The sequence below is a fragment of the Lactuca saligna genome, chromosome 9, assembly GCF_052625555.1.
Source record: "Lactuca saligna cultivar CGN05327 chromosome 9, ASM5262555v1, whole genome shotgun sequence".
In the NCBI taxonomy this organism is placed as follows: domain Eukaryota; kingdom Viridiplantae; phylum Streptophyta; class Magnoliopsida; order Asterales; family Asteraceae; genus Lactuca; species Lactuca saligna.
This window is the reverse complement of record NC_136425.1, coordinates 102,544,899-102,559,461: the sequence shown is the minus strand read 5'-3', so window position 1 is coordinate 102,559,461 and position 14,563 is coordinate 102,544,899. Positions and strand designations below refer to the sequence as shown.

Here is a 14,563-nt window from a genome sequence, read left to right as displayed (position 1 = left end):
TTTTAAATACCACAGGTACCAATCTTACAGTTTTGTCTTGATTCAAATATAACATATATTTTTTTTATTTGATTTTCACAATAAATACACCCATGGTAAATAAAAGAAAGATTCTTATCCACCAAACAGAGTTATGTTTTCTGATATGGAATAAAAGAAAGATTCTTATCCACCAAACGGAGTTATGTTTTCTAATATGGATTAACAGTTAGCAATCAAGAGACACGATTTCCACCACGTGATCAAGAACATTTAGAAAACAATTTCTTATTTAGTTCAATACTATTTCAGTTAAATAAAGTGATAAACAAGATAAAAATTTATAGTTTAGATAACCATGTTAATTTCTCATTTACAAAACCTATGAATTATTTTATTACATAATGGTCCAACAACAGTAAATATAATAATTTAAAAGGGAAATGATATCAGCAAATGGTCACATTTTATGGTACCAAAATACACCTTTGTGGTGGCTATCTTCATCAGGCTCGATATAGATGCATTCTTTAGCCTCTCTCCACATTGCTTTGAATATTGGAGTCCTATCGATCTTATAATACTCACCCAAAACTGGAATGATTGCATCCCTTGCCTCCTTTGCATGATAATGTGGAATGTATGAAATCAAATGATGCAATACGTGAGTGTGTGTAACGTCATGGAAAACCCTATTAAGGAATCCAAAGTCCCTGTCAATTGTTGATAGGGCCCCTTTGATCCAGTTCCATTCCGTTGAATCATAATGAGGCAATGATAGATGGGTGTGGTGCAAATACGTTATGATAACGAAAAATACATGCACTCCTACCACCGGAACTCCATACATGCAAGTTACCCAAGCGACTCCTTTTGTTGTTACAGCAATCTTGATTGCATAAAAGACCGCAAGAAGACCAAGATCTGATAACAGCACCTGGATTCGCTCACGCTCGGTGAAAATTGGACTCATGGGATCAAAGTGGTTGGCAAACCTTCCATATTTCTTGCCAGAAATATTAGTTAAGAGGTATAAAGGAAATCCTAGGGTGAACCTAAAAACCAAAGTGAACACTCGACCAGGTGGGTTGTTAAGAAGTTTTGAGTACCACCTGACTTTAGACTTGCGTTTAGGAATGTAAACTTCATCATTATCGAGCGAATTTGTGTTGGCATGGTGATTTCGATGGCTATATTTCCATGAGAAATAAGGTGTCATGAGAGCTGAGTGGAGGATGAAGCCAACAATGTCATCAATTAATTGGTATTCGCTAAAGGCATGGTGACCGCATTCATGGCCGATGACCCATAAGCCCGTGAGGATGCTTGCTTGACAGAACCAATAGACCGGCCAAGCTAAGTAAGCCAAAGGAGCTGGAAGAAAAGGAATATATGTATTCGCAAGGAAGTAGAAAACGTAGGCAACAATCAGATCGTGAACAACATAGTAAGATGAACGGATGACGGATCGCTTGAAGCAATGGGCAGGGATCGCTTTCTTTAAATCACTTAATGAAAACGGCGGATCAACTGGGACACGTTCCAGAATCTTTTTACCATCAAATGGGTCGTTAGATATCCGACCACCTGCACCCATGTTGTTGATAGATATGATTAACCTGCAAATGTAAAGATTATTGTGAGATTTATGTAAACTAATTAAACATAGAAAGAATTAATTACAATAAACTAAAGCTCGTGGGAGAAAAAGGACCTGTATAGAGACAAGTTACGTTTGAGATCTCGTCAGCGGGTAATACACTGATACTGTTTTGGGGTTGGACTTGCTACTTATTTATAGCCAAGAATAAAAGATTATCGCCTCACTTGGCCTACTGTCTATTTACCATTATTTCATTGTTTTAGTAACTTTTACGGTATAGGAGACGACCATTCCAATTTGGCGGCTTTAAATACTAGACGCATTAATTAATGTGTAAGTATTTAAATACGTAGATTCTGAGAAGTTATGTGACACTCCATATAAATACCACACGTATTATGCATGTGTAAAAATTTATATATCTAAAACAAATTATTATTTATTTATAGATAATCCAAATGATTGTTAGTTGTAGAAATATTAACTATTTAATTTTATATCGTCGAAAAGCATTCATATGGACTTGAATGCAAAGAATAAAAGTAACATGCACCTAGGTAAATAAAATGTATTGTGCTTAGGTGTTAAAACATAAAAGTTTTATATAGATCAGTGTTAATTTTTTTTGATCGTAAAAATAACTTTTCAAAACAATATTTATATATATGATTTTTTTTTTTTTTGAGTCTTAGCCGTTTAGTTTGAAAACAACGATAACAATGTATCGCAAAAACACCTATACCAACTCCTATTGTTGTCGCTGAAAGAAGGGCTACGTCGATGACATGTCGTCGACATAGTTTTTGCCAACATTGACCATGATTGTCAGACTTGGAAAGTCATGTGCCGACGACGTGAATGGTTGACGCGAGACTCGGCGGGAACGATGATTTTTTTCGCAGTCTTCTGAAAACCTATGCCAACGACATGTCGTCGGTACAGATTACTGATATGTGCATATCGATACATATATTTTACATTATATCTTAATATTTCTAGCTATTTTCATGCCTATTATAGAACAAAAGATGTTTAATCTATTGTATATTGTGTTGTAGGGGTAAAGGGCATGCTCGGAGCGAAAAAGAAGCTAGAAGCTGCAAGCTAGGAATTTGGATCAAGGTTAAAATGAAGAAAAATACACTTAACTTGTCGTGGTGACACCACCACAAAGTGGCATTTTGGATTTCACCGATGGATGTAGAAGACTTGTTGAATACGGGATAAACACAAAAGCCACAGCATGGTGGACTTACCACATCGTGGTGATCAGGTTTCTGGAAAACTATATATTGAAGTCATTATCCTCGGAAAACTCAACTTTTGTTGGAGCTATTATCGCCCTTTGAAGGCCAAGTGCACCCTTTGAAGCTTGGAGTTACAGAAGGTTGATCATAGCTTGGATTCCATAGATTTGAGGCAATACAACTTCGGATTTCATTTTTCTTCTTTAGTTTAATCATGAATGCTAAGTGGAATTTCGTTTTTCTATGTTTACTTGCTGAAATCATGGGCTAAAAACCTATGACTTTCGTTTAGCTAGTTTAGATTGCTTGACTTTTTATGGTTTGGATGATGTTTGGTTGGGTATTTGTTACTTTCGCTTATTAAAGAACCTTCTATGCTTATGAGAACTGCTTTTCTGTTTATTATTGAGTTTAATTGTGTTTGCATGACCATCATTCTTAATTGTTTATTATTGAGTTTAATTGTGTTTGCATGACCATCATTCTTAATTGAAGTTAAATCTTATGATCTTTGTGAATCTCAAAATTAAAAGACTAGAGTTTTGACAAAAACCTTTGGTTAAATAGAAAAGTGGGTAAATAATTGTGGGGGCTAATATATGACAACCAATCATATAATGAATTGATTTAATAAACCAAATTAATCAATCAGGTATAAGCCTAATCTAACTCGAACCGAACACTAGTGAATTTGTTAGTTTATCCGTCTGATCACCGTATGAATGAGCTTATTTGCTAAATGATTAAGTTAGTGAACATTAACTTGGTCATCTTAGGAATTGGTTACCAACGAAGCATTAATCCATTGCACTTCCATAAATCAATCACAAATGAAAGTATATCGAACCTAAACGAAAGTCTCTCAATCACCTTGGTTAAAATCATCTTTTGTGATTCTTGTTTTTAATTTAGTTTTTATTTCATTAGTTGATAATAGATAGTTTGGTTAATTAAGTTTATAGTCTTGCAAAACTACAGAAAACCACTTTTAATTAATCAAATAGTAATTTAGGTATTTAGTAGATAAAATTAGCTAAACATTTCGTTTTCTGTGTTCGATGCCCAACTGTTGTCCTATTCTATTTTCAACAAGGTACATTGTCTTCGGAAGTAATAATTAGTTACACTAGTAGGATTTAGCTAGTGCATAATTATTTACGCATCAAGTTTTTGGCGTTGTCGTCGAGGAACGGTCCATTTCTAGTTAATTTAAATATGCTATTTTATTAGGAATTTTTCTATCTATTTTCTTTTAAATTTTCATTTAGTTTTTTTATGTTTGACTTACCACGTCGTGGTCATAAGCACCACATCATGGTGGCGTAATAGTTTTAGTCTTTTTTTTTGTTCTTTTTACGTGTTTCATTTGTTTCTGTTTCAGTGATTTATGGCCTGATGATCAAAGATAGCAATCATACCACCGTTTGACGATCATGAGTCAAAATTCCATAAGAAGAAGACAACCAAGCTCGGAAAATGAAGCAGAAGAACTCTATAAAGCGAATTCGAAAGTTTTCAGAAGACTCCTAAAAAAGGAGTCAGCTTACGAGCTAGAAAGCGAAATAGAATCTGACAAAGTAAGCGAACCCGGAAGCGAACCAAAAGCCAACATGACAGGCATTGCCAACATAACGTCGAAGACATACAAGAGACGGATGCGTGAAGACAACGAACCGGGACTTGTGCAACCCACAATTTCCAACACATCCAGCTTTGAACTGAAAGGACACATACCTGCTCCACTAAAATACATATTTCCAAAACAGCCAGCTTTGAACTGAGGTCAACGACATCGCCGACTACTTCAACATAGCAAACATACCACATGAAACAGTTTTGCTAAGAATGCTCCCCATTACTCTTAAGGGTGCGGTAAAAGATTTGCTAAAGGCACTACCTCCAGGCACGATAACAAAATGTTCACAAATCTGTAAATAGTTCATACAATAGTTTTGCCCACCTTGTATAGTTTCCAAGTTGAAGAACAATATTGCAAATTTTGAGCAACAATCGGGAGAGTTACTGGACGAGGCATGAGAGCGTTATAAAGGATTGCTTAGAAATTGTCCTCAAAATGATCTAAATGTGCAACAAGTGAACTCAATTTTCTATGATGGAGAAAACATCACTACCAGGCAACTCCTTGATTCTCAAAGTCGACTCACAAAGAAAGAACCGACCTTGATCAAGGAGCTAATCGAGGAATTCTCCAAACATTCTATAGAATATCATAACCCTCGACAAGATATGACTAGAGGAATCATGAATTCTACTTCGGATGACATGGCGGTGGTCTTAGCAATATTGCATAACATGGATAGGAGGATGACTAAAATGGATCAAACAAGGGATGCGATACAAGTGGGGTGTGAAAACTGTAACGAGCCACTTTTAACTAAAGATTGTGATCTTGATGAAAATGGAAACCAAAAGGCTCAAGCTTGCTATTCGAGCGGTAATGGTTATGATGAAGACTGGAGAAATCTGAAAAAGAAGTGGTTACCTTATGATGAGTACAAGAAATCCAAGGAAGAGAACTACTTGACTTGAGATCTTAAGGCCACGTCGTGACTGGCCGTTGACCCGTGTTTTGGAGTCTTACAAAGTGAGACGTAAGGTCTCACGATGGGAGCATCACTTAATGACCCCCAACCCTAATTTTTAGGTATTTAAGGGAATGAGAGGCTAGATTTTCCCATCCTCAGCCGCTCTCACCCTCTAAGCCTCTAGAAACCCAATTTTTCATATCACCTTGAGTTGTTGAGCATTTGGCTTGTAGAAAGGAAGGAAAAAGAAAAAAGAAGAAGTATCTTGGGAAAGAAGTTGCTTGGGATCATCATCACCATCAACTTTCATCTTACTTGGACCATTTTAAGTATCAAGACTCATGATTTATTGCATTTCATGGCTAGATCTAGGCTTTTGGTCAATTTTATGATGATTTGGCTTGGTTAGAGTGGAGTAAATCCATAATGTTAGCAATATTATGGATTTAAGTGGCCTTTGGAGTCTTATATCCTTCAAATCTAGGTTTTGGTAGAGTAATAGAGTTTAAATGAGAATTTGTGGCCACATTTAGATATTTTGACCACAAATGATGAAGGGAAATGCAAGTTGCATGCATGCCTATAAAGCAAGGACTTTTATAGACCATTAGGGTCCCCTCTAGCTTCTGGAAAGGGTGAGGTTAGGGGCTAAATGGATTAAGACCATTAAAATAGTGGTTTTGGCTCAGACCATGCTCACGACATGAGACATAAAGTCTCACGACATAAGGAAGGGGCCATTGAATTTCTATTACAACTTCAATCCAAGATCCTTATCTCTAGAAAGCCCTAGCACTCTCCTAGGTGTTCCCATGTGTTCCGACAATAGTATGGGGATATTTATTCTTTAGCAGCTCCTTATGTGTCCTTATGTTGACTCCTCCACAAAAGACAACAACTTTGAGATCAGGCAAGTATCTACTGAACCTTTCGAACTCATGACAGACCTATATAACCAAAAACACAAAAAGTGAGACATGGATGAAAATTAACATTATCTAATTGTTGGAGGTTACAAATAAAAATCTGACCTGATAAGCTAGTTCTCAGGTGTGGCAGATGACAAGTGCAACAACTTGACCTGCAACAGGCTCGATTTGTTGTAGTGTAGATAGAACAAAAACTTCAGTTTCCCCATTCCAGACTTAATATGCACTCATTTTGCACTGATGAACCTCAAAGTTTAATTTTTTACAAATTTACTTGGCATTATAGAAGGCTACAAATTATGGTACTCACAAAATTATATGTTGATGCCTTCGTTATTATTGTGAACTCCCAGCATTAGTTGTAATTATAACAAAATAAATAAAATGTAACAAATACAAAAGATAACTTGAAAATATTCTTTTGAATCAAATATATATATATATATATATATATATATATATATATATATATATATATATATATATATATATATATATATGGTTAAAGGTTAAAGAAATGTGTAAATTTGGAGTTGTCTGATTTCATCGTGTGAAGGACAATCAGACTGCAAATAGATGAACTAAATATGAACTCTTTCTTTAAGTTTATAAAAGAGTACCTGACAAGTGATATCAAACCATAATCCTTATATTGAGAGTCTTCACAGTCGAGATTGATGTTGATATTGTGATAGTGACACCATTTCTTAGTAATCCTAAGAAAGATAGTGACAAAACTTGTTAAATTTCCATTGTTATCTTAGATTGTCTAAAATTTCTATCAAGAGCACAAGACCTTATAATATATTACTAATACTATTATGGTAGTTTCCGAAAATTAAATTTTTCTAAGTAGCATTATGGTCTATACCACATATCTTAGAATCTATATCATTATTTACATGTAGTAAGCCCTACATATAATACCATTAAACAAAATATACCAAGAGTAGGGATGTTAATGCAACATCAAAGGCGTAATTAACTGATCTAGATTGACTTGAAAGGGGATCATGATTAGCAAAAAGCTCTTGCATAAAAGGAATACTCCTCCATCTACTAGCAATATTTAGTTTCCAAAAGATGAAAGAGTTCAATGAAGATACAGATATGCAAACACAACCACAAATATAAGTTAATGATGCATATACACACACAAACATACAAGAAATATGCATAAAATAGCAAGCTTTCAAATGACCACATATGTGACGATTTAATCCTGAAGTTTCAAATCCATAGATCAGTCGACATAGACGATAAAAAGAGTCCTCAATCCCTAGAACTCTATTGATCGAAATATATCGTCCCTCAGTAGCAACTACCAACTAAGGAATATAAAGGATTATCAGTACAATTAGTTCGTGTATATGTTGAAACATTAGGTTAATAAAATGCATAAGTTCAATTTTAACCAATCTGTGATCAATCTTACAAAAAATTCATAGATTTCTCTGTATCTAGCACTAATATGAATATGTTATGAATATAAGTAAAGTGCTGATGAACAAGTGAAAGTTACCGTTTCAAGCACAAAAGGCGTTTGTGACGTTTCAAACATTTGCTAATCATCAAAGGAGTAACAAATCAGAGAAATGATAAAACAGAGAAACTCGATTCGTTTGAAGGGATGAAGTTAGTGTTGTCGTTAGGATCTAAGCAAATCGTGACTTTGGGAAAATGAAGTGTCGCCGATAGAGTAATTGATTTTCATGTGTTGCTCGCATGAATGTGTTGGGAAGACGATATGGAAATAGCAGTAGATGACCTAGAAATTGGTAAGATGAAAAGAATTGAAAATAGCGGGTTAATTACTTCATTCCCACCTAACTGAAGCAAGAACAAAATTGCTATCGAAACCAATAAACAAATACACAATGCCTGATATATAATAAAGTGCTATTAATAGAGTAATGATAATAAAGTGCTTTTAATGAGTAAATGAGTTGTATTTATTGTTTATATACCAAAGGGTTTCTGGTTCAGCGGTATCCGATATTGCCCTCCCTTCTTGAAGTTGAGGGTTCAAGTCCCATGAAGGGTATAGGTGGAGAATTAGGAGTAGTGTAGGAATAGATTAGATTTGTCGTTCAAAAAAAATTATTAATTATATAATACAGTTTTCTATATAACCAAAAACATGATTTCAACCACTTGATCAAGAACATTGCATTCAGATAGGATAGAAAAAAAAAAATAGAATCACCGTTCTTAAACATGAACCAATTGTATAAATTGATAAATAATGACTTTGAAACAAGAGCATATTGATAATTAATGGTCACATAAAACAATTTCTCATTTAATTGGATACGCATTTCAATTAAATAAAATGATACACAAGATAAAACTTATCATCTGGATAACAATATTAATTTCTCATTTAGAAAACCTCTGAATTATTTTATTACATTTTTTTATAATGGTCCAAAATCATACGCTAAATATAATAATTTAAAAGGGAAATGATATAGCAAATGATCACATTTTATGGTACCAAAATACACCTTTGTGGTGGCTATCTTCATCAGGCTCGATATAGATGCATTCTTTAGCCTCTCTCCACATTGCTTTAAATATTGGAGTCCTATCGATCTTATAATACTCACCCAAAACTGGAATGATTGCATCCCTTGCCTCCTTTGCATGATAATGTGGAATGTATGAAATCAAATGATGCAATACGTGAGTGTGTGTAACGTCATGGAAAACCCTATTAAGGAATCCAAAGTCCCTGTCAATTGTTGATAGGGCCCCTTTGATCCAGTTCCATTCCGTTGAATCATAATGAGGCAGCGATAGATGGGTGTGGTGCAAATACGTTATGATAACGAAAAATACATGCACTCCTACCACCGGAACTCCATACATGCAAGTTACCCAAGCAACTCCTTTTGTTGTTACAGCAATCTTGATTGCATAAAAGACCGCAAGAAGACCAAGATCTGATAACAGCACCTGGATTCGCTCACGCTCAGTGAAAATTGGACTCATGGGATCAAAGTGGTTGGCAAACCTTCCATATTTCTTGCCAGAAATATTAGTTAAGAGGTATAAAGGAAATCCTAGGGTGAACCTAAAAACCAAAGTGAACACTCGACCAGGTGGGTTGTTAAGAAGTTTTGAGTACCACCTGACTTTAGACTTGCGTTTAGGAATGTAAACTTCATCATTATCAAGAGAATTTGTGTTGGCATGGTGATTTCGATGGCTATATTTCCATGAGAAATAGGGTGTCATGAGAGTTGAGTGGAGGATGAAGCCGACAGTGTCATCAATCCATTGGTATTCGCTAAAGGCATGGTGACCGCATTCATGGCCGATGACCCATAAGCCCGTGAGGATGCTTGCTTGACAGAACCAATAGACCGGCCAAGCTAAGTAAGCCAAAGGAGCTGGAAGAAAAGGAATATATGTATTCGCAAGGAAGTAGAAAACGTAGGCAACTATCAGATCGTGAACAACATAGTAAGATGAACGGATGACGGATCGCTTGAAGCAATGGGCAGGGATCGCTTTCTTTAAATCACTTAATGAAAACAGCGGATCAACCGGCACACGTTCCAGAATCTTTTTACCATCAAATGGATCGTTTGACATCCTACCACCTGCACCCATACTGTTGATAGATATGATTAACCTGCAAATGTAAAGAGTATTGTGAGATTTATGTAAGCTAAACATAGAAAGAGTTAATTACAAAAACCTAAAGCTCGTGGGAAAAAAAAAAACCTATATCTTACGTTTGAGATCTCTTCACCTGGTAATACACTGATACTGTCTTGGGGTCGGGCTGCTACTTATTTATAGTCAGGATTAATTAAAAAAAATTATCACCTCACTTGACCTACTGTCTATTTACCATTATTTTAAGGTTTTAGTAACTTTTACGGTTTAGGAGACGACCATTCCAATTTGGCGGCTTTAAATACTAGACGCATTAATGTGTAAATATTTAAATATGTAGATTCTTAGAGGTTATGTGACAGTACATGTATATACCACACGCATTATGCATGTGTAAAAACTTATATATCCAAAACAAATTATTATTTATTTATAGATAATCCAAAAGATTGTTAGTTGAAGAAATATTAACTATTTAATTTTATACCGTCGAAAAGCATTCATATAGACTTGAATGCAAAGAATATAAGTAACATGCATCTAGGTAAATAAAATGTATCGCGCTTTTGAATTAAAACATAAATGTTTTATATAGATCAGTGTTAATTCTTTTTGGATCGTAAAAATAACCTTTTCAAAACAATATTCATATATATGATTTTTTTTTTTTTTTGGGTCTTGACCGTTTAGTTTGAAAACAACAATAAAAATCTATGGCGGAGACACCTATCCTCATTACTATTGTCATCGCTTAAGGAAAGGCTATGCCGACGACATGTCGTCGTCATAACTTTTGCCAACATTGACTATGATTGTTTGACTTGAAAATTTGTGCCGACGACATGAATATTCATCGCGACAGATTCAGCAGGAACGGTGATTTTTTTTGTGATCTTCTGAAAACCTATGTACTTACCACGACGTGGTGTTTTGGATTTCCCGGATGGATCTAGATGACTTGTTGAATACATGATAAACACAAAGGCCACGGCGTGGTGGACTTACCACGTCGTGGTGATCAAGATTCAGGAAACTATATATAGAAGTCATTACTCTCCGAAAACTCAATTTTTTTGGAGCTATTATCGTCCTTTGAAGGCCAAAAACAACCTTTGAAGCTTGGAGTTGCAGAAGGTCGATCATATCTTTGATTCGTGAGATTTGAAGCTATACAACTTCCGATTTCGTTTTTCTTCTTTAGTTTAATAATGAAGGCTAAGCTGAATTTTGTTTTTCTTTGTTTACTTGCTTAAATCATGGGCTAAAAACCTATGACTTTCATTTATTTTAGATTACTTGACTTTTTATGGTTTGATTTATAGTTTGGATGATGTCTAGTTGTTTATTTGTTACATTAGCTTCTTAAAGAACCTTCTATGCTTATGAGAACTACTTTTCTGTTTATTGTTGAGTTTAATTGAGTTTGCATGACCATCATTCTTATTGAACTTGAATCTTATTATCTTTGTGAATAGGACTATAGTTTTGACAAAAAAAACTAGGGTTAAACAGAAAAGTGAAAAAATAATTGTAGGAGCAAATATATTACAACCAAGAATATAGGGGCGGAGCTTGAACAATTGATTTTGGGGGGCCGAAAGTATTAGAAACTAAAATTTACGTTTTTATACATGAAAAAACCAAAAGAAAAATTAGCAATTAAAAACCAAAAATACCTAAAATTACTTCCCAAAAATACCTAAAATTTCTGTTCTTACACATAAAAAGAAACCATTTTTTTCAACAATTATACACCAAAAATACCTAGAAGAAGAATTACAATTCATCCTGACGACCTTTAAGGTCTTTAAATTCATCAATTACCGACTTCGTATCAATATTTTCAACAATTTCTCTTTCTATGTAAACCACCAAGTTGTTTGCGAGAAAGTCATCTGACATCTTATTGCGAATGCGGTTCTTGAATATTTTCATTGCTGAAAATCCCCTCTCTGTTGTTGCAGTAGAAACTAGAAGTGTCAAGATTAACCGAACCACCCTATCAAGCAAATAATATGTCTCATGTTATAAGTTTCCACAAGACCCTTTCATAGGTCAGCAATAGTTAATACACGACTTAGCCTAGGATTCTTTGTCATATCCATATTAAAAATATCCAACTGATAACGTAATTGAGTTCTCTCTTGCTCCATAAAATCTTCAAGATAATACTTCTCAACAAGAAGACAAATCTGATCAGCGTTAATCACTTTAGGGTGTTCTTTAGAAACTAAACTAGAACTAAGACTTAACAACTCAATCGTATGATCATTGAATCTACTATTTAACATATGTAACTATTTGTCCAATGTGGATGTAAACAAATCTACTCGATAAAAATGTTCAAAAGTAAACTGATTATCGTTTTTTCGAGGCCGATATCGAGAAGAAGTATATGGAGCTTTCATATCCGGCGTATCTACTTGATGTTTATCACAATTTTTTTTAACTATTCAAGTAAAGAATCCCATATGTTGTTCCTGAAATCATTTAGACTCTCCTTTGTTGCTGAAACTAACTCCATGACATTAAGAATATCTTGGGATTTCTTTTGTAGAGCTTGAGAAAGTATATCAATTTTTCTCATTACTTCTTTCATCAAGTGAAGAATTAACACAAACTCAAATAATTTCAGGTAACAGTAAGCTGCATCAGCATCTCCGCATTGAGAATAAGTAGCAGATACATTATCATTTATTCCTTGGAGAACAACACGATTACAATCAAACATGTTAAGCAAACTGCAAACAAAATGAAAATGAGAACTCCAACGTGTATCACCAGCTCTTCTTAAGGTCCCAACTTGATTCAATCCTTTACCTGATTCGATTTCACTAAGTTCCAATAAATGTTCAATCTCAATTGTCTTTGCTTTTTGTAACTCATCATGACGCTTACTAGAAGCACAAACTACATTTATTGAAGCAGCCACCAGTGCTGGTTGTAATCTATGAGCAAAGCAATGAACATAATATGCATAAGTAGGGGTGAAAATCGGTTCGTTGTTTTGGTTTTTCGGTTTCCTCGAATCGGTTTCCTCGGTTTGAAAATTTTTGTGGTCCAATTCGAAAACCGAACCAAATCGAATTAAAATTCTCTAGACCAAACTGAAAACCGAATTCTAATTCGGTTTGGTTCAATTTGAAAACCGAGGAAACCAAATATAAACTTAAAAAAAATTCAAACATAAATTAAAATGTGTTTACCATAGAAACCGGAAATTACAAAGAGAAATATCTAAAGTTTCATACAAAATGATCCAAAGAGTAAGTGAGTTAAAATGATTTTTACTTTATAATTAATGTTTTTATTTAATATAAAATATAAAATATAATTTTTTTTTAATTAAATTATTTATTAAATTCAGTTTTTTCAGTTCGGTTTGGTTTAAACTTCATGAGATTGAAAATTGAACCAAAAACCAAATTCACACTTCGGTTTGGTCTCAAACCAAACCGAAAACCAAATTTGAATATGGTTCGGTCTGAAATCGATTTCAGTTCGATTTGGTTTTCAGGCTTTTTGGTTATGGACCAAATAATTCTCACCCCTACGCATAAGGACAATCCTTAATAACAAGTGTCTGTAATTCATTCCATTCCCCTCTCATATTGCTAGCACCATCATAACCTTGGCCACGAATTTTACTAACATCAAATTGATAGTGCACAAGTTGTCTCCACATATTTGTTTTCAAGGTTAATGATAACGTATCCCTAACATGAACCAAATCCCAAAACCTTTACCGTATGATCCCTTCTGCATCAAAAAATCTCAAAACTATGGCCATTTGCTCTTTTTTAGACTCATCTCGTGACTCATCAACCATGACACAGAAGTATCAATCCCCGACTTCACTACGAATATGCTTCCTAACTTTATTTGCAATAATACTAAGAATTTCTTTTTGAATATCTCCAGAAGTATACTTTGAATTATAAAGAGCATTCTCTAATATAACATTTGCATCTTCATCATTATAAGATGCTAGAAGTTTAAGTAGTTGAAGAAAATTACCTCGATTTTTGGAGTTAGGCGTTTCATCATGTCCTTGTAAAGCACAAGCTTGAAATGTCAACCAACGGACTGTGTCAATTGAAGCTTGTAATTGCAAATGGTTCTTTAATATTTGTGCTTTATTTTGCTTCAATATGATATTTTCAATGTGTCTTGCTTGGTTTATCAAGTTTTCTTCAAATGTAATACCATTTCTATGTTGTGAACAACCAATGTGCTTCAAGAATGCACATTTTTTCCCATCATTAACTTTTTTCCAAGTTCGCATCATAAATAACCATGACACACAATTGGTTTATCATTAAATATATAACAAATAAAACAATTAGAAGCATGTGTTGTTGGAGAATACTCTAACCAATTAGGGAAAATGTTGAACCAAGAACATTGGAATCTACGAGGACATTTCCTTGAACCATTAGCTTGATATTCTTGAAGACATATTTGGAAAGGTCCTAAAGTCATATAAGCTCGTCTTACTTGTTACCTTAAATTAACCGAATATTCCAATATTTGTTTTCGCTTAGCGGGATCTCTTTCTAAATGCTTTAGATCCACTTCATTAGGATTTGATTGTATAGCTTCAGCAGTATCATTCTCTTGTTGGTTTTCATG

General features: G+C 34.3%; 3 protein-coding genes, 1 non-coding gene and 1 pseudogene across 5 annotated transcripts; all 5 read right to left on the bottom strand.

Moving 5' to 3' along the window:
• Positions 1 to 310: 310 nt before the first annotated feature.
• On the bottom strand, positions 311 to 1,747 carry LOC145015409 (delta(12) fatty acid desaturase DES8.11). The gene is made up of 2 exons (XM_078973878.1): positions 1,694 to 1,747; positions 311 to 1,598 (listed from the first exon to the last, which is right to left on the bottom strand). Exon 2 carries the CDS (start codon positions 1,574 to 1,576, stop codon positions 440 to 442), a length of 1,137 nt encoding a protein of 378 aa, XP_078830004.1. The 5' UTR covers positions 1,577 to 1,598; positions 1,694 to 1,747; the 3' UTR covers positions 311 to 439.
• A 3,056-nt stretch (positions 1,748 to 4,803) lies between these two features.
• LOC145019103 (small nucleolar RNA R71) lies at positions 4,804 to 4,910 on the bottom strand. The gene has a single exon (XR_013667421.1). It is a non-coding gene; the product is annotated as a small nucleolar RNA R71 (small nucleolar RNA).
• Positions 4,911 to 8,677: 3,767 nt separating this feature from the next.
• On the bottom strand, positions 8,678 to 10,066 carry LOC145015351 (delta(12) fatty acid desaturase DES8.11 pseudogene; annotated as a pseudogene). Its single transcript, XR_013665847.1, has 2 exons — positions 10,048 to 10,066; positions 8,678 to 9,944 (listed from the first exon to the last, which is right to left on the bottom strand). The product of XR_013665847.1 is annotated as a delta(12) fatty acid desaturase DES8.11 pseudogene (transcript).
• Positions 10,067 to 12,380: 2,314 nt separating this feature from the next.
• On the bottom strand, positions 12,381 to 13,760 carry LOC145016621 (uncharacterized). Its single transcript, XM_078974877.1, has 2 exons — positions 13,678 to 13,760; positions 12,381 to 12,879 (listed from the first exon to the last, which is right to left on the bottom strand). The coding sequence occupies exons 1-2, from the start codon at positions 13,758 to 13,760 to the stop codon at positions 12,381 to 12,383; spliced, it is 582 nt and encodes a 193-aa protein (XP_078831003.1).
• A 12-nt stretch (positions 13,761 to 13,772) lies between these two features.
• LOC145016620 (uncharacterized) lies at positions 13,773 to 14,216 on the bottom strand. Its single transcript, XM_078974876.1, has one exon. It carries the CDS (start codon positions 14,214 to 14,216, stop codon positions 13,773 to 13,775), a length of 444 nt encoding a protein of 147 aa, XP_078831002.1.
• Between the last annotated feature and the right edge of the window lie 347 nt (positions 14,217 to 14,563).

Bases quoted from the DNA above. Each gene is read 5' to 3' on its own strand.
- LOC145016621 (XM_078974877.1), bottom strand. From the start codon at position 13,760: ATGGTTGATGAGTCACGAGATGAGTCTAAAAAAGAGCAAATGGCCATA. The intron at 12,880-13,677 runs GTAAAGGTTTTG...CTTTGCTCATAG, and splicing joins GATGCAGAAGGGATCATACG to ATTACAACCAGCACTGGTGG.
- LOC145016620 (XM_078974876.1), bottom strand. From the start codon at position 14,216: ATGCGAACTTGGAAAAAAGTTAATGATGGGAAAAAATGTGCATTCTTG.
- LOC145015409 (XM_078973878.1), bottom strand. From the start codon at position 1,576: ATGGGTGCAGGTGGTCGGATATCTAACGACCCATTTGATGGTAAAAAG.